Here is a 21,066-nt window from a genome sequence, read left to right as displayed (position 1 = left end):
TCTTGGGCAAATGACTTAAGCACTTTTTCCTTCAGTATCATGATCTCTTTACGTTGCAATAATAAGAATACTTACAGCTGTGGGCTGTTATGAGGATTAAATAAAATGATGGAAGGAGAGCCCTTAATTTAGTTTCTGACCTACAGCAAATGCCAGTAAATCAGAGGTGGCTTCCAGGCTTTATTGTTGCTGCTGCTGTTTATTCTGGGAATAAAGAGAAAGGCCCTTGATCCCTTTCACCCTTTTCTGATGATTCCATCAGGTTTGGTCATGGACTGGGGTGAAAAACAGCATGATCTCAGTCCTGGAAAAAGTCCCAAAGAGTCCCTTCCCAGGAAAAGGGATATGATCAGGTTCCATGAAATTCAAAGGGTATTATTTCATGACAAAGTTGTTGCAAAAACAGTAGCATGACACAGTGGTTCTGAACTGCCAATTTTCTTCAGATTAATTCATTAAGAAACCATCACCCTGCTTCTGAGTGTAGGCGTAAAACAGCAGCTATTTATTTTGCTCTCTGAAAACAGCTTCTAGCTCTCAGGATTCTTCATACCCACATCAACACTCTGTACTAAGCACTAGGTCTCATGTGCTAAGCACCACCCAACACAGATGTAGCAACTCCATCCTCACCTGATGGGCCTGCTGTAAGAGCTCCATTCTCTCCTGGAGAATCTGACAGTCGTACTCTCTGCTCTTCCTCAGCATCTGCCGCCGTAACTTTTCCACTGCCGTCCTCAGCTCCTCCTGCTGCTTTTCACTTAATAATTCACCAAATTTAATAACAGTTTCTTGCTGCAGAGCATTGTACAAGGTTGCTTCTAGTTCCTGGATTCTCTGGAAAATAGAAAACTTTGGAGTTTAGTATCTTACATGTGGTGCAGAAACATACACCTGCGTATATGGGGAGGGATGTATTATTATACTCTCACAGGATCAGAGCAACAAAATAAATGTCAAAGCTTATCCAGCTTAAATATCCTTTTGATGGTTCCCTTTATAAGATGCCATAGGGTAATCTAGCCAATATGTAAACTTCCCTGATGGAGGGGAATTTGTTTTTTTTCTTGGATCCTGTTTATTTCACATACTTTTCCTTTTCAGGAAGTCCTGACCTAGTTATAACTGTATATCTTTCTATTCTCAAAGGTAGCTGAGAATAAATTTGTTCTCTCTTTCATTTGGCAGATATTTAAAGATATCTATTGTGGCAGCATATTATTTAGAAATAAGCATTGCAAAGTGGTCCATGTTGTAATACTTGAAATTGGAGGTATTTCACACACACACACACAGTGCCACCTCTCTCCACATGACACACTTCTGAAGATGGCTTTATAGTCTCCATTTTTTTTTTCTTAAAAATTGGGAAATAGAGCCTAAGACCCTTTGGAATTGGTCTGTTTGTTAATACTCTGAGATTTGTAGTTGCTCTAGCTGTAAAATGCCTCCTTGAGGCTCTTCTTTTTTAGATGAGGAGTCTACAGCTTTGTACAGCCCAGTTTTCTTTTCTTTCACATGCTTCAGATACAGTTACCACAATCTATAATCTGATCCCCACGACTCTGACAGAGGTGAAAGGACATTGCCTGGAAAGGGATGTCCTCCAAGCTCCTGTCCTGGACTAAGTGGGTTGCCTTACCTTTTAAAAGTTAAAGATAAAGTCTTCAGTCCTGGGACACACAGACCTGGTCTAACGTTATCATGTGTAGGTAGAGGAGGCAAGGTTGAAAGGGTAGGAAGGGAGGGAAAAGTCACCTCCTTCTTTATTCTCTAAGCAGAGGGCAACTCCCTTTCCCCATCAGGCAGTGCTCAGAATCCCTTACTCAACTTGGAGGGGAAGTACCAACTCATCTTTGTTATCAGCAGGGGCTAAGTGCTTCACTCTTTTCCCAACAGCAGTTCAGGTTGCTTCCAGGAAAGCATTATAAAAACTTCTAAGTTTCCTCTTTTTGTCTTGAGTCATTACACTGTGTTATGGTGGCAGGGCAGGGTGGTGCCCACCCAGAGAGAAGAAATCCAAGCTGCAGTCCAACATTAAGAATGATGCTTTATGAATTTGTTACAGGGGAGTGGATCAAATGTGCTCCCGAGTCAGCATAATCTGGAGGAGAGAGAAAGGTAGAGCCCATTTCCCCCATACAGCCTTACTCACTGAAGCTGGATTATGGTAGTTACGGCCACAATGCCTGGAGTCAAACGTAAGCACTACCTACTCACTTTCCAAGCTGGGCCAACATCTTCCTCTCTCTAAGCCTTCATTTTCTCATATGTAATATAGAAATAATAATATTCCCTATACCTCATAGGGTTGTTGTAAGAAATAAATGAGTTGAAAATATGTATCATGTTACATACATTATTATCCTACCCTTAGATTAGGATCCCCAACAATCAGATTTGATTTACTAAATTTCTCTGTAATCAACACTGTCATCCAGTCTGTCTTTCATTTAAATATTATTTAACAACATAATTCAACTGTTTGAAAATGAATTACGATGAAATATTTATTAACTATTATAATAGTATTATAACACAAAGGGCTAGAGATGTACATTTGGTCTAAAATGAGAACTGGAATCCACTGGATAAGCGAGCTGCATGTTGTGGTCTATTCACAGACATGACATGACAAATTACACAGGATGCTTTACTACAGAGCATATAACCATCCACACTCAGAGTGTCTTGAATGTCTCTTGTACCTACCATATATGCTTGGTCGAGGGCTTGTTTCCTGTAGTCTAGCTCTTCCTCCAGATAGCCTTTGATTTTGCAGAATTGTTCCTAGAAAAAATGGCCACATTAGTAGATAGAGTCAGCTTAGTTAACAAGACTGTGATATCTAAATTGTACTGATTAATGTTTTCTCTAATTCCACTGTAAGACAAATCACTAGTCTTTGTAGGGTCAGAGATCTTGTCTTTCGGGGAAATAGTTCAACTTTTACAGTTTCACACAGGGTATGTAAAAATCAGTGGAAAGAAGCATAAAATGACAAACAATCCACATGGAATGTCTAAAAGAATTTTCATATCAATTTAAGAGTGTGCCACTGAGGACAGACTTTTTTGGTTTGTTATGGCTTCACTGCATAACATATAGATCTTGTTTCCCTGACCAGGGATCGGACAGGAGACCCCTGCAGTGGAAGTAGAGTCTTAACCAATGGACTGCCAGGGAAGTCCCTAAGGATAAATTTTTGACAAGATAAATGCTATAGATGCTAACTAATAAGCATATCTGTGTAAATATACTATGTATGAGAGTATATTTTTATGAGAATGTTATGAAATGTAATAGAGCAGAGTTGTATAATAAGAAACTTAATTCATTCAAACTCAACTGTGTATCATTAGCAAACGCAAAGCTAGATAGTAATTCAGAGAGTGGGAGCGATTCCACCCACACTGCTACTTAATGAGTAAGTGTTTGCCCTTGCTATAAAGCCACGGTGATCCAGGAGATATAAAGCTGATGTTACCTTGCTTGTCCTCAATTTCTGAGTGGTTCTCATATTGCAAGCATCCTGTCATTTGCATTGAAAAATATATCTTTGTACAGAACATAGCCCTAAGCACGAGTTAATTCTTTATTTGTACGCTTAACAAGGAACAAGCGTCTCTTCCAATGCTGAAGGTAAACTTGACTGCACCAACTTTTTTTCCCCTGTTTTTATTTTTGTTTGTGCTGGGTCTTCGTTGCTGGGTGACCTGGACTTTCTCTAGCTGCGGTGAGCGGGGGCTACTCTTCGCTGTGGTACACGGGCTTCTCACTGAGGTGGCTTCTCTTGTTGCGGAGCATAGGCTGTAGGGCACACAGGCTCCAGCAGCTGCGGCTCTTGGACTCCAGAGCACAGACTCAGTAGTTGTGGCACACGGGCTTACTTGCTCAGCAGTATGTGTCGTGTTCCTGGACCAGGGATCAAACCCGTGTCCTCTGCATTGGCAGGGATTCTTATCCACTGCACCGCCACGGAAGTTCTGCATTGATTTCAAGAGAGGATATGTCTGCATGCCATTTTGCTGTTGACTTCCAGCTGATTACATCTGAGCTCCAGTGCCTAGAACAGGGCCTATAACCATCTGATTGCCTAATAAAAACTTCTGTATTAAGTGTTCAAGGGTATTTTGAATATAGACAGTTCTTATTAAATCTTTTGATTTTAGAGCCTAACCTGTTGGTAAAATGTAAGTTCTGTGTAAAATATCAGCAAATTTTACAAATTTGCAAGCTGTCACGTGCTATAGAAATTCAAGTTGTTTTTACTATAAGATTCTCCAGCCGAACAGGAATTGCTGCCTGTTTTTTAGTAATAGTGACAACAGTAATAAGGACCAATTCCCAGGCTAGCGGATTTAAACAAAAGTTAACTGTGGCAAAATACATATAATATAAACTTTATAACCATAACCATTCTAACTGTGCAGTTCAGTAATGTTAAGAATATTCACAAGGTTATGAGACCAATCTCCAGGGTTTGTTTTATCTGCAAAATTGAAACTCTGTACCTATTAAACAACAAGTGCCCATTTCTTCCTCTTAGCTCCTGACAGCCATTATTGTGTCTTCTGTTTCTATGAGTTAGACTACTCCAGGTACCTTATGTGAGTAGAATCACACAGTACTGGTCTTTGTGTGATTGACTTACTTCACTTAGCATACGTCCTCAAAGTTCAGTCATGCTGGAGCATGCAGGAGAATGTCCTTCCTTTTTACAGGCTGAATAATATTCCATGGATGTATATACCACATTTTGCTTATCCATTCATCAACTGATACAGACACTTGGGTTGCTTCCATGTTTGAGCTATAGTGAATAATGCTGCTTTTGAACACAAAAATCTCTTCAAGAGCCCACTTTCAATTGTTATGGGTATATCCCCAAAAGTGGTGTTGTTGTATCATGTGGTAATACCATTTTGAATTTTTTGAGCTATCACTAAGCATACTGCTTTTCATAGCAGCTGTACCATTAAGACTCCCAGCAATATTGCACAGGGTTCCAATTTCTCCACATCTCCATCATTGTACATTACTATTTTGTTTTGTTTTGTTTTTAGTAGCAGCCATCTTAATGGGAGCGAGATGGCTTGGAGATTTTTAATACCAAAGTCATACCCATCATTTCTGTAAAGTTTACTATAATTATATACGGTAGAAAAATTATTTAGCCTAAGGGGGGAAAAACATATAACTGGATTTTCTTCAGCGTTAGTTTTGGAAATACTACAAAATTACAATGTGACATTTTTAGAGAACGTAACTTGAAATTGACAGGTATTTCAATTTTTCTCTGTTTTTATGATACCTCATCTTTACTCACCATGTCACTTTCCAATTCCATCATTTTCTGGTGCAGGGCAGCCTCTGCTCCTTCAATTTGCTGGATCCACTATGGAGCAAAGCAGACACAGGGTTTGACATGACTGCTTGATGTGATCTAGATGGTTCCATCTCCTGAGCTGCCGATTTTTCTGAAGTTCTTAGTCTACTAAGGGCATTTTATCTTGGTGCATTTTATCTCTTAGCTCAGAAACAAGTTTATAATTTCCCACTCATCCATTAATTCACTATTCATTCAACAAATGCCTTCACTGTTATCCACCATGTGTCAGGCAATGTGCTAGGTACCAGGGATGTGAGGGTGAATAAGAAATACATAATTTGCCCTCATTGGAGATTGCCATGAGAGGCTTTCTTGGAAATGACATTGCACTGAAGTGTAAAAATTGAGTCAGTGATGACCAGGCAAAAGTGAGGGGCAAGTTCCAAGCTGAAGGTATGTCTAACTCCCTATGACTGGAGGAAGCACAAAGAGAGAAAGAACAACAGGTGAGATGGAGAAATGGCAGTTTTTCAGTATATGAAACTGATCACAGCTACATGTTGAAGAATCATTTTGTTGAGTACAGACACATTTTAAATCACACAGAGAATTTACTTTCTTAATACTTAGAATATGTTGTTCTAAGTATTAGAACATCAACATTAGATGGCATTAATATTAGCACTGATCAACACCCTGAATAAATTCAGACTTCAAATAATATAGTGTGACCCTACCACATATATGGTTTCAGAGAATGAATTATTATAATGGGTCTTTACAAAATTAACCAACAGTTTGTCCCCCAGGGAGGCAACCGGGCAAAATAATTAAGTGTGTGGGTCCTAGAGGTCAACTTCGTTGTTGCTCAGTCGCTAAGTCATGACAGACGCTTTGCAACCCTTGAACTGCTGGGCGACCCTGTCGGCCTCCCTGTCCTTCACCATCTCCCAGGAGTCTGCACAAACTCATGTCCATTGAGTTGGTGATGCCATCTAACCATGTCATTCTCTGTCATCCCCTTCTCCTCTTGCCTTCAATCTTTCCCAGCTACCTTGGGTCTAATCCCAATCTTAGCTTTTCACAGCTGTGTGGGTTTGAAACATTACCTGGTTACTCTAAGTCTCAACTTTCTTATCTGTGAAATGAGATTAATAATAATGTGAAGCGTAAAGAAGATAATTAACCTAAGGCCCCATTCACAGTGTATTGCATCTACTAGGTACTCAACGGTATTCTAGTTTTTTTGGTTAGCATTCATTTTTATACTTCTGCACTGTTAGAAATTTGCCTCACTACTAGCTATTTTTTCTTGGTTTGTGATAAATTATGCGGTGTACTGAACATTTTTCTATGTATTAAAGCCTTGATATTCACAAGGGGCTGCCACTAACAGCTGTTTGGCTGTAAGGAGCATGGGGAAATACAAAAAGACATGGAGACTGGAGAGATGCTAGTCTCTCAGCTCTGGAACATACACAGAACTTCCCTCATGGAACAAATTTCAGTCCAAAGTCATGGGTTTCTTGTACACAGCCTCATATTGCAATTGTGTACCACCCAGTTTTATTAAAATGCTCCCTCTGGCTTGCTGCCCACTTACATTGAGAAACAAATTCTCTTGTACATCATGTTTTTAAGAGAACTGTCAAATGAAGTAGTCTCTGTCTTTCATAGAAACTTCCCCAAGTTTTCTTTGCAGTCCTAAACTAAAGTGACTTTTCCTGCAATAAAGAAAAGCCCTTTATGACCCCAACTGGATGAGATGCTCTGGTTATCACTGCCCAATAAATGTAGCAGAACTGGTGGTAAGACGGTGTTTTCTTTATTATTGTATCACAAGAACAATGTCTTCATGAATTCACTCATTCAGTAAATGCTGATTGATCTCTTACTAAATATGCTGGGCTGGGAAACTAGGAAAACAAAGAGTGAAAAACAGAATCCAGAGTTGCCTCATGGAACTCATAATCTAGTGAACAACAGCATAAATTAAAATTTAAAAAAAGGTGTTTGTGTTACAGTTGTTAAAATCCAGGGTAACAGAAGCACAGGTCAGTGTAGGAACACAGAGAAAGAAGACCTAACTAGACTTGGGTGAGTAGGAAGGCTTCCCCATGTATGGGAGGGTCTGATGATTAATATTTAGCCAGACAAGGGTAAAAAAGGGAAGAAGGGAAAGCTTGACAAAACCAATCGTATACAGGACCAAGGGGTAGAAATATGTATAGGTAGACAGAAAGAGTTAAAGAACAAATTCCAGATATTTCCCATGAAATGCTTCAGGATGTATCCCTAATACTTCGGGTCTTAAAAAAGAATACAACCACAAGGCCATTTCCACACTGCAAACTTAACATTAATTCCTTTTATCATCTGGTACCTGGTCCATATTAAAACTTCCCTAGTTGTCAGCAAAACGATGCTTTTTTCACACTTGGTTTGCTTGAATCAGATGTAAAAAAGGACTGTTTCAATATTTCTTAAGTATCTTTTTATGTTATAGAAATCTTTCTACCTCTGCCATTTTTTTTTTGATGTCATTATTTTGTTTGAGTAACTAAACTAGATTGGTGCAAGGTGAATGCTTGCTCATGGTTTCATTTAATTTACAACATGATTCTTATGCATTTATGAAATTAAAAAAAAACCATCTCAAGGAACTTATACGACAGTTCTCACTTTATCCAACTGTGTGCACCAGTTAACTAGGTGCCGATTTTCAAGGCACCCAGAATACAGCCAGTTACCAGGCTTCTTCACTTGGCTCTTTCCTTTTTCTCTCCCTTGCATTTACCACATGTAAACACAAGGGGGCAAGAGAACGCTCAGCACTGCCCGTCTGACAGTATCCAAGTTAACATTTTCTGAATGAGGCCACAGGGAGCCACCACCAAGTTACAAAATCAGTTGGAACAACTGGTTTATGTACACATCCAAGGAAAAACCCGTAGAAAGAGCCATGCTGCTCCAATTTTCCACCTCTTAACGAAAACTTCTTCCTTATTGGTTTCCCAGCTTGGTAAAATAATGGCTTCAGTAATGTAATCCAGGTTTTGCATTTTCACATAAGTATATTTTTAAGAGGCTTCGAAGTACCCACCCCAAATCAGTGTGTAGACTCTTATTTTGTATATTCTCATTCTAGCTGGATTAAGAATAAAATATTTATTAGGTATTCAATAATGCAAAATCAAGTGCAAAGAGAATGTCCTTCAACCCCAGACGTTAAGTCAGACACTGAAATGATTTGAATGTTAGTACAATTTATTACCTTTTCTGCCAGGGACAGCACAGTGCTGGCCTGAATTATAGCCACTTGCTCTTCATTTCTTAAATTCTGTGTGGGGTGAGGGGGAGAGAAAGAAAATAAGCTGAAGACGACATTTACACTGTTAGAAAATACTATCTAACTTGCCTGCCACATATACATGCATGGAACGTTCACAGTCTATCCTATTTAGTAATAATTCCTAACAAAGAGTTCATTCAAAACCTGTAAAAAGTACATTAAATGTGATGCTTTCATATCTCTCTAGTCCTGACTTGATTTTATGTTTCACTGTAAACATACTTCATTAACAGTCATAAGAAAAGAAGAAACCAAAATGAAATAAATCTTCTTCATAGCAGTTTGATATGATTTAATTGATTTTGTTCTCTGCTTTGATAATTTTTCAAGGGAAAAAAATAGCATGACTATTTCAACCTACATGCGTCATTCATCGAGTATCTCCATGAATGGTCCTCCCACTGAATTAATATGCCTTGACCCTGTCAGGAAGGTGTTTTAGAAAGAAAAAAGATCATAGTTTCCTGGTACATTTGTATGGGGCTGCCACCAACCCTACTATTTAGCAGTATTTGCAACTGCATGACTGATTAATTTTATGGCGGATGCCTCCCAGCAACAGTTAGAAGGTAATTAGCTTTAATCACCGCTGATGTCGTCGGCATGCCAACCTGAAACCTGCCCAAGAAAAGCACCTTCTGCGTTCCCACTTCTGCCACTACCTTGCAGAGACCCTTATAATCCTTAAATCGAGTGGCCTGATAAGTTGTTGATTCTCTTCTGGAATTCATAAGCTTAAGCGAACCTGGAGTCTGATTTGTCACTATGTTTTTTTAAGTTTTTTTCAATTTAGGTACGCATGTAAGAATGTATGTATTTCAAGTATAGTTGATTTACAATGTTGTGTTAGTTTCAGGTGCACAGCACAGTGACTTAGTTATATATATTCTTTTTCAGATTCTTTTCCCTTTTAGGTTATTACAAATTACTGAATAGAGTTCTCGTCACTTGCTCTTATTTTACGCATGATGCATTGGCAAGTATTTCTTGCTTCTCTTTAGACAAATTCATATTTCTACTGCACTTTATTCATTACTTACCCCATTATCACCCAAGATATCAAGCTGCTTTATGAGATCAGGGATATTCACATCCTGCAAAATCAAGGAGTTGCATTCAAGTCAAAGGCGCAAGAGTGGCTTAACCATTCTATCAGTGCCCTAACCTTAATGAGAGAGGACATTTTAAAGCCTGTACCTTCTTGAGCTGTTTTCAATCAGTCACAACTGGTTTTACATTTCCACTCTGCTTCTTATGAGCTGTGTGAACCTGGCAAAACTCCTTAACAATGCATTTTCAATTCAGCCCATTGCAAAATGGAGATAAATACTTCCTTCTCCTTCACAGGCTGATTTGAGGATAAAGAGACTGTATATAAAAGGGTCTAGGATGTATAAGAATTCAAAATTTTCTCGGTAAATTTTTTTCTCATGATTACTGAAAATTTGTTCCGACTGTGGTAGATTTCAAATGTAAAGAAAAGTAACAGTAATAAATTTAAATAACCAGCCAATTTCACTCTAATGGGATCTGACCTGGTTGAGATTTTGACAGCTGCATAGAAAACTATAGTGCAGTTTCATTTTTGGGGTATTTAGTATTAATTCCATTTATGGGAAACAGCTTATTTTTATTATATCGCCCCACCCCAGTCAGTTTGAAGCAACCGCACCATTTAAAGTGCTGTTGGGTATAAATTACATACGTTGGATTAGGTTGTCTGTGATTTATTTAAAAACAAAACATCTAAGGAAAAGACAAGGTGAAGTGCTTCTCATTTAGAGTTGAATCAAAAAATTGCTTTGGTTTACAAATTTTCATGTAGGCCAGAAGTTTAAACAACATGAGAATGGTTTACGATAGAAGTCAAGGAAGTACAATTTTCTACCTGATTTCCCCATTAGTACCACGTTCTCCTCTTCCTTATGTTCAGATAACACTATGTGTGTGTGTGTGTGTGCTAAGTCGCTTCAGTCGTGTCCGATTCTTTGTGACCCTATAGACCGAAGGCTTCCAGGCTCCTCTGTCCATGGGATTCTCCAGGCAAGAGTACTGGAGTGGGTTGCCATGCCCTCCTCCAGAGGATCTTCCCAACCCAGGGATCAAATCCAAATCTCTTTAAGTTTCCTGCATTGGCAGGCGGGTTCTTTACTACTAGCACCACCTGGGAAGCCCAGAGATAACAGTATAGCAGATCCCTATCGGCAGAAATACAAAAGTCTAGCTCAGTCTCAGAGGTAAAGAGAAGGCAACTAAAGCAGGTATATTTGGCAGTCAGAGTGGGAGCAGGAGGGGCCGTGCAGAAGGCACGAGCAGGAGGGCTCCTAGCCTTACATCTGGAACAGACAGTTGCTATGTGATTTTGTCACATGCAAGGACAATATATTTTCCAGGAGACGGAGCCACTTCCACTAGACATTAACATTTAAAATGCATTCCAATATCACTAAAAATAAAATTATATACTATGTCTAAGTGAACAACATGTTATAATCCCTAAAACCTCCCAAAAGGGAGTGTGTCAGTTGCTCAGTCGTGTCTGACTCTTTGCGACCTCCCCATGGATTGTAGCCCGCCAGGCTCCTCCGTCAGTGGGATTTCCCAGGCAAGAATACTGGAGTGGGTAGTCGTTCCCTTCTCTGGGGGATCTCCCCCCACCCCAGGAATCAAACCTGGGTTTCCTGCATTGCAGGCACATTCTTTACTATCTGAGCCACCAGGGAAACCCCAAAGGGAAATCCTACCTAAAACACTCACAACAAAAGAGATGGTGGTGAGATGATTTTTCTAGATTTCTTCTAATACTGAAATTCCAAGATAATGAATTCCACAGCCATCAGAACAGCACAACAAATATCTTTTTATCTGGCATGCTTGAAATATGTTTCTTCAAGCACTGAATTTATTTAATATTTCCCCTAGATAATCAAGGGTAATTATCTCAACACATATTTTGATTCTATATCACTCTTTTAAAAATAATCATTGCTTCCTATTATTTTTTGCTATTACCATTCATATATCTGTCACACATTTATTTGTGTACATTCTGTTAATTCTCCCATAGACGTGACTATTTTCAGTTCCTACATGGTTTGTATCAAAATGACACCCAGTGACTGAAAGACCAAACGGTGACCAGCAACCTCCCCTTTTCCAATTCCCAGATCTTCTACTGTCCACAACACACACAAGGAAACGGCTGCCTACCTTGACACCTTCTTTCATACAGTAGATCTGGAGAGCACTCACACCATCTGAGAATGGGTGAATTTGTAGATTAAATGGAGGGGATCGTCTCTCTCTTTCCTTGAAATACAGTGAAGAATATATAGGAATTGGAAAAAAAAAAAAAAAGCAACAACTGATTAATCACTAAACCAGTTGTCTGTGTTCTCTATGCTATTTCAGCAGTTTATCAATATGCCATTTGGCAAAAAAAAGAAAAAGGAAATTGAACTCAAGATGTTCATGCTTGAATATAATGGAAAATAACTGATTATCACCGTGTCATCCAGGTTTGCAAATTTTTTGATCAGGGAAATGTGGGAAGTGGAGTTCCATTTTAAACTGTATGAATATTTAGAGCTTTCAGGTGTCACAAAGAATCTTCTTCTGACCATGAAACTTTATGGCAGCTCAGGGCCTTTTGCATATTCAGTTCACTCAAGCTTGATGAGTATGATAAGTGGGCTACCAAAATGACTTACTTCTTTCCTGAAGCATACCAACTGCAAACTCTATTCAAACCTAATGTTTGATATTAGTCAAACCTAATGTGAAATATCTTCAAGAAGAAATTGCTGGCAAAATAACAAAGAAATCAAATGGGAAATTTTCTTATCCTTTACATATCAGCATACTTCAACCAAACCCTTAGCCAGATTCTGCATGATACAATCAGAATATGATTTGATTATGTTTTACTTTAAAAATATAGACTCTGAAACTTAAGTTAACTGGAGAATTTCCTAAAACAAATTACCTTGCTTCTTAGCCTTTTGCATAATGCATTATAAAAAGTTTACTTACAAATTCAAGAGTCTAACAATAAAATACTTTTGTATATAGTATATTTTGAAATATAATTTGAAATATATAGAAGAAATTTTTCTGAGTCAGAATTCAATGGAGGATAGAAATGATTATGTTAAAGAAATGAAATATTTATGAAGTTTGAAATCTACTTGCTGCTAAGTCGCTTCAGTCGCGTCCGACTCTGTGCGACCCCAGAGACGGCAGCCCACCAGGCTCCCCCGTCCCTGGGATTCTCCAGGCAAGAACACTGGAGTGGGTTGACACTTCCTTCTCCAACGCATGAAAGTGAAAGTGAAGTTGCTCAGTTGTGTCGTGACCCCATGGACTGCAGCCTACCAGGCTCCTCTGCCTATGGGATTTTCCAGGCCAGAGTATTGGAGTGGGTTGCCATAAAAATTATTCATTAGTCTTTTTCATAAAGGCAGACAGTTCTGAGTTGCATCAGTGTTTCACCACTGAATAGTCACAGGAGTTGGGCAAGTTATTTAACCTCAGTTGCCTCATCAGTCAAATCTTGGTTGTGGCTGTGAGGTCCAGGGTGTGTATGTATCTGAAATGCTTAATTCGGCACCTCACACCTAGAGTGGGATCAGTGTATGTTAATCGTCATGATTATTTTTATCATCATCATCATTTCCTTACTTCTAGTTCTAGGTTTCGAAACTCCAGCAGCTCATTCTGGTCTCTGGCATCCTGTAGTTCCTGTTGGAGACGGTGATTTTCTGCCTCTTGTTTTTCTATCTAATAAAGTAAATCCTCAAGTTAGGTGGACATTGCAAAAAAGCATCTACAACTTTGCAAAGCAAGCATGGACAGCATTCATTTACTCAGTGAATAAAGCATCTAGATCATGAAGAAAAAATCCCAAGTACATGTGAATAAAATAAATCTTTGGCTTTCCTTCTAGTTACCCTTTGGTTGAATTGTTTGGGTCATAGAGGAAAATGCTGGAGGATACTCCATTCATTGAGATCAAGTCTAGGGACACTGTGAAAAATGAATCTGTCCCATGTGGTCAGGGACAGCGTTCAAGAACTAGATTATATGATGCAAACAATGGAGACTGACACCTCTTATTTCTGGAGTTACAAGTTGCTGAAGAAATATTTTTTATAAAACAGCTCTGATCCTACACAAAACTTTGTTGAATTCTAGTTACCTTCAGAATAAAGCCAAAGTCTCAATATGGAAATAAAAAACTTTAATAATGTGCTCATCATATTTAGGTGTTATCACTGTTTGTCTACATACATACACACACTCACTCACATGCGATTACATGCACTTGGATCTAGAAACCCAGATCTACTCTATGGCCTGATTACTCCAGGAGCTCGGTCGGCCCATCTCGGCCTGAAAAGGGCTCTCCCATTTCCTTTCCTATGTGAGGAAATCCTACACTTCCATGACATCTCCTACCATAAGAGGCTTCCCCTGGCTCCTCAATCCAAAATGACACCTCTCCGTTCTGCTTTCCCACAGGGTTTTCCTGTAGGATGTCTAGTATAACCTGATGAAGTATGCCATTAAGCTTGTGTACAAACCTGCCTTGCCCTGCATATATACTGTATATATACACAGAACCCATGTACACAAGGCATCAGAACATTCTCATGGTCTGCAATCGGTTTGGCACTGCCTTCAATATTAACTGTGTGAGTGGGCCTTCTGTGCGGTAACTGTTTAAAATCTTGAATTTAGAAATAAAAAATCAAGGGCTTTTTAATCTAGAGCAAATCTTACGTTCTCAAGCTTAAACACTTGAAGTAGAGTGTTTAGTTTTATTGTCGCTTTGGTTTTCTTTTACTCTTGGAAGGCTGAGCTCAAAAATTCCCTTTATAGACCAAAGGAAATCAGACAGACAAAATGGGAGCTTTTTTTTAGATGATAAACAGTGTGATAACACTTATTACTGGGCATCTCAGAGACTACTAAAATTCTCTTTTCACTTAGCCTCCTGATATAGAAAAATAAATATGGGGGAAGTGAGATACTATATGACATTAATTTACATAGTCAACCAAGTTTTTTACACTAGATTTTTGTGGTTTAGTAAACATTCGAAAGTTTTTATTAGTTGACTATTTCCTAGAATCTTGGATTGAGATCAGAGATGGGATATTTGGGGAAATTCCTGGATCTGGTGCATAGCACTAGCCATCATATTAATGGTTCACAGGTGGCTGCAATTGAAAAACGAGGGCCAGTGTCCATAAAGTTTCTTTACAGGGATCATTAACCTTTCTGAGAGTACCAGTCCTCAATCCTGGAATACCTACCCTACGTCTATACATCAGCTCTGTCTCTTATCATGCAGAAAGTGAGACACGACCAGCAGGAAGGGAGGACAACCATCTTCTTTCCCTTACCATGCTTACCAGGGTGTTGCAGTTCATTTTTATTACTTGTCAAGGCCAGTGAATATTGGTAGAAACAATTCTAAAATAATTTTTACATAACTCTGTGTCACCCTTCAGAATTACTTCCCTTACTCACATGGTCTTTCTCTTTTTGTCAAGAATAATATAAGGTTATTTTGTAATCACTTCACGTAATCAAAGGCAAATGTTAATACCAAAGGAAAAGCCATGTTTGAATGTAAAATGATCTCTGTTGTATTTCGCTGCCCCAAATCAAAAGCCTACGTTCAGCTAACCCAAATTAATTCTATCTATTGGGCCAAAACCATGCCTCTATATCTTGATTTGTTGAACAACCTCCGGGACACGCTCCTTTATACTTTGGATGTATCTTTTGAAACGTTCTTTCATAAAATAAATACATAAATAAGCAGCCAAGATTAGCAAAAAGTTAACAGTGAGAACCCAGTCAAGGCTAGGTTGCAGCATGTCTTGGAGTCACTTCCTTGTACAAAATCATCAGTCCTATTCATAAGTGTTCTTGTAGACGGACAACCACATAGGATGTGTGTGCGTAAGGGTATATATATATGTACAGTAAATATACAGTATATATATATGCAACAAATCAATAGGTTTCAGGGATCACATCTTTCAAGTTGGCACAATGCCCAGCACAGAGCCATGCACACCACGGGCCACTCAACTGATGGTGATGGCAGTGACAGAGATGCGGTTGGGCACGCAGCAGAGGGGAGCACAGCCGGAAAAGCCTCCCCGTCCCCTAGCCCCTGTGCCACTCCTGAGAGGACCCCCTGCTGCTCCTGGATCTCTCATCAGTCTCTCCTCTGCCCCATTAGGGTGTTGTGCCCCACATACCTTTTCTAAAAGCTCCTGGTTTCTCTTAATGAAAAGTTGTTTATCTTCTACCCAGTGTGAATCCTGTTTGACAAAGAATATCGCGCAGTCAGCATTTCAGAGTGGCACGAAAGAGCATGTGTCGTCAAACCACTTTGCCAGAGCTGTCTTCTCTCCACCCGGTTTGTTTGCCTGCCAGCGACTGGTAAATGTCACTCATCCCAGCCAGCTCCTCATTCTAAGATGTTGGGGCCAAAGTTGCCAGGAAAATTTAACCCCCTTTTCACTGTCACTCGCTAACCCTATCTTTTTCAGTCTGAATAATCCAGGACCAGCCTTCTGGGGACTCAGAAGTGACCACACAGGCAAAAAGTGAAAGGGGTCAGAATGCACACAGGCTAGATACATATGGATGGAAAACATTAAAATGCAGAACCATCAATGTAGCATAGAGGCAAAGAATGCAGCTTGAGGGGCGGGTCTTGGTCTTAGCAGTTCATGATCACTCTAGGCTAAGTGTGCAGCGCTCCTCTTCCTTGGGCATTCTCTCTCTTGCCCAGCCTCATTCGCTCTTGTAGCTGGGTTCACGCTCTGGCCAGCAAAACACCAGGGACAGAAACAGAGAGCTCAACATTCGGACACAGTTTGAGAAGATCACTGTGGAGAGCCAGGCCGTGTCCTGAATGGGCACAGGGTGATCTAGTGGAAAGTCAGATTGAATTGTCTGCATCTGCAGAAGTACGAGCAACCAAATGCCTACCTGCCCTTTTTGAGCCAGAGTCGCTTCCAGATCTTCTATTTTGGCTTTATACCTTAGCACCTCAGCCTGGAGTTGTTCTTGAGCCTAGCGAAATCAAAATTCCAGAACTCAATAAGTAAAATGGTAGCTCTGCATTTTTTCTTCCCGTCATGTTCCCTGATTAGAACTCAACAATGAGAGAGAAGAAAAAATAATTTGCTACCATTGAAGAAACTTTTAAATCTATTTTTACATTCTAAATTCTCTGCATATAACTTTCAGTGGCTCCCTTTACCATCAGGTTAAAATTTAAACTTTAGTTTGGGATTCGAGAACTGGTCTTACATTTCCAATCTTTCCCCACCATTCATCAGTTCAGGGTCCACTCCTTACCGCCTAGTGATCTCGTTTCCTAAATATGCCTTGAACCTCTCCATTTCTTTCTTTCTTTGAACAAGTGCCCTTCTGGAAAGTCTTCTTGTGTTTGCCTCTCCAAAACCTTTCAAAGCCAATTTTGTGCCTTATATGTAAGTCTAAATGCAAATCTGTGTATTTATGTATGTATCTATCATATGCTGTGTGTGTGTGTGTGTGTGTGTGTGTGTGTGTGTGTGTGTGATGTGTGTGCATACGCATACACATCAGCAGTTTGGGACACTGATTTGTATGGAATGACCTTATTTCATTTAGTATAGTTATTTTTTAGATTCTCTTCTATTCTCTCTCTATATGATCCTATTATCTGTTTTTATTTTCTGGCCATACACAGTTTTTGTTTTTCATTGCTTATGATCTGGATAGCTTCTTTGGTATAAAGCTGAACAAAATCAGTGATGGTAAGGATTATTTCCTTATTGTTCACTGTGAGGAAAATATTTCTTTGAACTGTTAAATATTATATTTACCTTTATCAGGTTAAAAATTTCAAACTTAGCTTGCTAAGAAGTATTTTAACTTTGAATGAATTATTTTATGTTACCTTTAACCTATTTATTTCTTGTATTGAAACAACTGTCTTCTGTTTTCTCTGATAACTTTTTCACCTATATTAACTATTTTTGTATTTCTAATTTCTTTAAATTTATTATTCTTTTTCCCACATGTTGATTAGTTTTAGACTGTTTTGCTTAGAATAGTAAGTTTTCTTACTTTAATGGCCATAAACGTTTCTAAACCTGTATTTTGATGGGAGAGTGAGACTAAAGAGAGAACTGGTTTCTACATCATCACCTCTCCAAAAAACAAGGCATATGCTGTTATTTGCATTGACCAATCCTATGCTCATAAGAATGGGTAGTAAATACTGATAAAAGAATCCACAACTCTTATAGTACTTGGGCACAGACATGAAAGCACACACACATCCTTTCCTAATGATTGCTTATCTGTTTATTTCAATTCACCATGGGTTTTTTTTAAAAAAAGTTTGCTCTTTTAGGTATGTGTGTGTGCATGTACGTATGTATGAATGCTACCATTTAAACATATATAGTTATAATATCTATCCTTTCCCACTAACCAACTTAACATAGTTCCTACAACACTCCTCAGTACACTGTAGACCTTCTAATAAGGAAATAAGATAAAATCACTGGATGGTCACATTCATTTTTGACCCATGTAAACTAACATGTGAGGCAGTTATGGCATGGTGGTGATGACTGAACTCAGGAGGACTAGGTTCGTATCCTAGCTTTCCTATAAGCTACATATCCTGGCCTTAACATGACTAAGCTACATTTAACTTCTACTAAGCTACTATTTCCTCCCCTCTAGCAAGGAGTTAATAATAGCATCTAACTTATAGAGTTGTTTTAGGATTTTATAAGATAATGTGTATAAAATACTCAGAACAGTGCTTGAAATATAGCAAGGACTCAGTAAATGTCAAGTATTAGTACTGTGTGTGTGTGTTTTAATAGACTTATGTGAGGCAGTTGCAAGATAATGGAAAAAAAATTACTGACCTAGTAAAATATGACTTGGAATCAACAGTTTTCCATTTATTAGCTATGTGATCTTGAGCAATTCAATTAACCTCTCTGAGCCTCAAATTCCTCTATTATAAAATACCTACCTTAGAGGGCTGGCACAAGGGTTAAGTGAGATATTATCAGTGATAATTCTCAGTAAGCTGTCAATGTAACGCTGGGCACTTGTGAACTAAGAAAAGGAACTGGCTAACCATTGCTTTTGAAAGATGAATTTTTTTTTCAAGCAAGAAACTAAACAAAAATGGATTATCAAAATTCAACACTGTCTAACTTTGAAAGTGTAAGCTTTCAAATAGCATAAATGAGAACTAGGCACTCAAATGTCTTTAAAGGAACAAAAGCATTGATCTAAGCTGGTTCTAATGTTTCTAGAGCCAACGTTTGTTGACATAAAAGATAAAGCAGTTCAAAAGCTGCATTGGAGAGAAGGGTACAAGGAAAGCTATCCTACTGATACTTTTATGTCTGTGGCACTTTTATGCTACGGCTGTTGCAAGCCCATTCAGGGGACTCGCGCAGATGTATACTAACCTTGGCTTCTCTTTCAGCATCAATGATGCCTCCAGTCTGCTCCTGCAGGAGGGCATATGCTCTTTGGAGAGCCTGGTATTCTTTTGTTAATTGTCGGAATCTCAGCTCAGATTCTTCAGCTGCCAAACTCTTGAGGTTAAAAAAAAAGCCAAAAAATAATTATGTTATGTTCACGTCCTGTGTCCATGCAAATTGTTTAAAGAGAAATAAAAGTTTGCATAATTTTGGATTCTATGTAATTTTATTCTTAATTTTAAAGGATGTTACAGGCACAAACACTATAACACTTTTAAGATGCAAATTGCAGAAATATTTAAGTATTTACAAATAAAAGAAGCATTTACTTATTTATATATTTCTGATTATTGCCCATTTGGGATTGGATTACAGAAAATTTTGGACTTATACCCAGATTTTGGATGCAAATTTGAGGAGATATTAATCAGAATTTTAGTCTCAGTTCCTTGCAATATATTCATATCTAACAACTTCTTCCCCAGGTAAATTACAAAAACATAGTTTTACAGCTTTAGGTCTCAAACTTGAGAATGTAACACAATTATCAGAGAGGTTTGGGGATTCCATCCTCAAGATCCTGAGTCAAGAGTTGTGTGGTCCAGGAACTTCCACAGTAACTGAACACCCTAGATAGTTCTGCTGAAGGTGGCCTACAGAGCACACTTTGCTAAACACTGTCTTAGACTTAAATTCAAAAGTTTGTTCTTCTTACGGTTGTTGGAGGGAAGGGAGAGGGAAAGGAATAGTTAGGGAGTTTGGGATGTTCATGTACACACTGCTCTATTTTAAATGGATAACCAACAAGGACCTACTATATAGTACACAGAACTCTGCCTGGATGGAAGAGGAGTTTGGGGGAGAACAGGTACACATATATATATATGGCTGAGTCCCTTTGCTGTCCACCTAAAACTATTACAACATTATTAATGAGCTATATCCCAATATAAAATAAAAAGTTTAAATAAAAAATAAATAAAAACAAATCAGAAAAAAAGCTTGTTCTTCTAAGCTTGTCATTTGGTTCACACTTTCTCTGGATGAAGAATTTGGGAGAGTAATTATATATATCTTGAAAAAAATCTTCAAGCTACAGAGCTGAACTTCAGAGAAGTTTCTACAAGGGCTGCATAACTTAAGTGTAGCTCTTTTCCAAGAGGTAATAAAGCCAGGCAAGATCTCAAAATGGTCACTGTTATGACAGTATGTGCTTTTCATAAAGGAGATGAAAAGTGAAATGCTTTTTCTCTCCCTTCAAGGAAAGACGCAATGATATCAGAAAAGATGAGAAAAGTAAAAAAGCTTACCTCATCCAAGTCATCATCAGGAGTAGCTGGTGTTCGGTCTGTTCTAAATGAGGCCATTGATGATGTTTCTGAATCCATGGAGTCCTCATCATAGCCAATAAATGGGTCCAAAACAGGCCTCTAATGGAGGGACAGCACACATTTACCAAAAAAACTAAGTGGGGAAAGTCGACACATTACCAACACACTGTCAACTGCAGACATGCAAATGAACAGGGAACACATAGCTCCTTTAATGTTTCTTTGATAAAATAAACATATTAAGCATGAATACAACAATTCCAATAAATGTTTCTTCTATGTTATTTCACTTTGATACTTTGGAGGAAGATTAATATTTGGCTCTCTTCATAAAAACCTTGGATCCTCTCATGTTATATTGTATATCATGCTGATTTTATGTGATTTCTTCTGTTGGGTATTTAAGCTATAATCAAGAAGTTCTGAAAGTTCAGGTATCTATGAGAAGGGGATTATCAAATCCTATCATCTTAATTCCACATTCAAATTAAATGAGGCAACTGTTTTTTGTGTTTT

The 21,066-nt window shown here is 38.5% G+C and overlaps 1 protein-coding gene across 2 annotated transcripts in view; it reads right to left on the bottom strand.

Moving 5' to 3' along the window:
- Positions 1 to 21,066, bottom strand: part of JAKMIP2 (janus kinase and microtubule interacting protein 2) — a 197,617-nt gene that overhangs the window by 24,955 nt on the left and 151,596 nt on the right. Inside the window, exons 9-19 of one of the 2 annotated variants that reach the window (XM_005683112.3) lie at positions 20,530 to 20,649; positions 19,205 to 19,333; positions 16,701 to 16,784; positions 15,962 to 16,024; positions 13,365 to 13,463; positions 11,895 to 11,993; positions 9,725 to 9,778; positions 8,607 to 8,672; positions 5,330 to 5,398; positions 2,713 to 2,790; positions 634 to 837 (exon numbers count right to left, since the gene is read on the bottom strand). In XM_005683112.3, coding sequence (XP_005683169.1) covers positions 634 to 837; positions 2,713 to 2,790; positions 5,330 to 5,398; positions 8,607 to 8,672; positions 9,725 to 9,778; positions 11,895 to 11,993; positions 13,365 to 13,463; positions 15,962 to 16,024; positions 16,701 to 16,784; positions 19,205 to 19,333; positions 20,530 to 20,649 — 1,065 coding nt within the window. The remainder of the gene's footprint in view (positions 1 to 633; positions 838 to 2,712; positions 2,791 to 5,329; positions 5,399 to 8,606; positions 8,673 to 9,724; positions 9,779 to 11,894; positions 11,994 to 13,364; positions 13,464 to 15,961; positions 16,025 to 16,700; positions 16,785 to 19,204; positions 19,334 to 20,529; positions 20,650 to 21,066) is intronic. The other variant, XM_005683114.3, reaches the window with a different exon arrangement.

Source organism: Capra hircus, chromosome 7, assembly GCF_001704415.2.
Source record: "Capra hircus breed San Clemente chromosome 7, ASM170441v1, whole genome shotgun sequence".
Lineage (NCBI taxonomy): Eukaryota > Metazoa > Chordata > Mammalia > Artiodactyla > Bovidae > Capra > Capra hircus.
The sequence above is the reverse complement of the archived record's forward strand: the minus strand, read 5'-3'. Positions and strand labels throughout refer to the sequence as shown.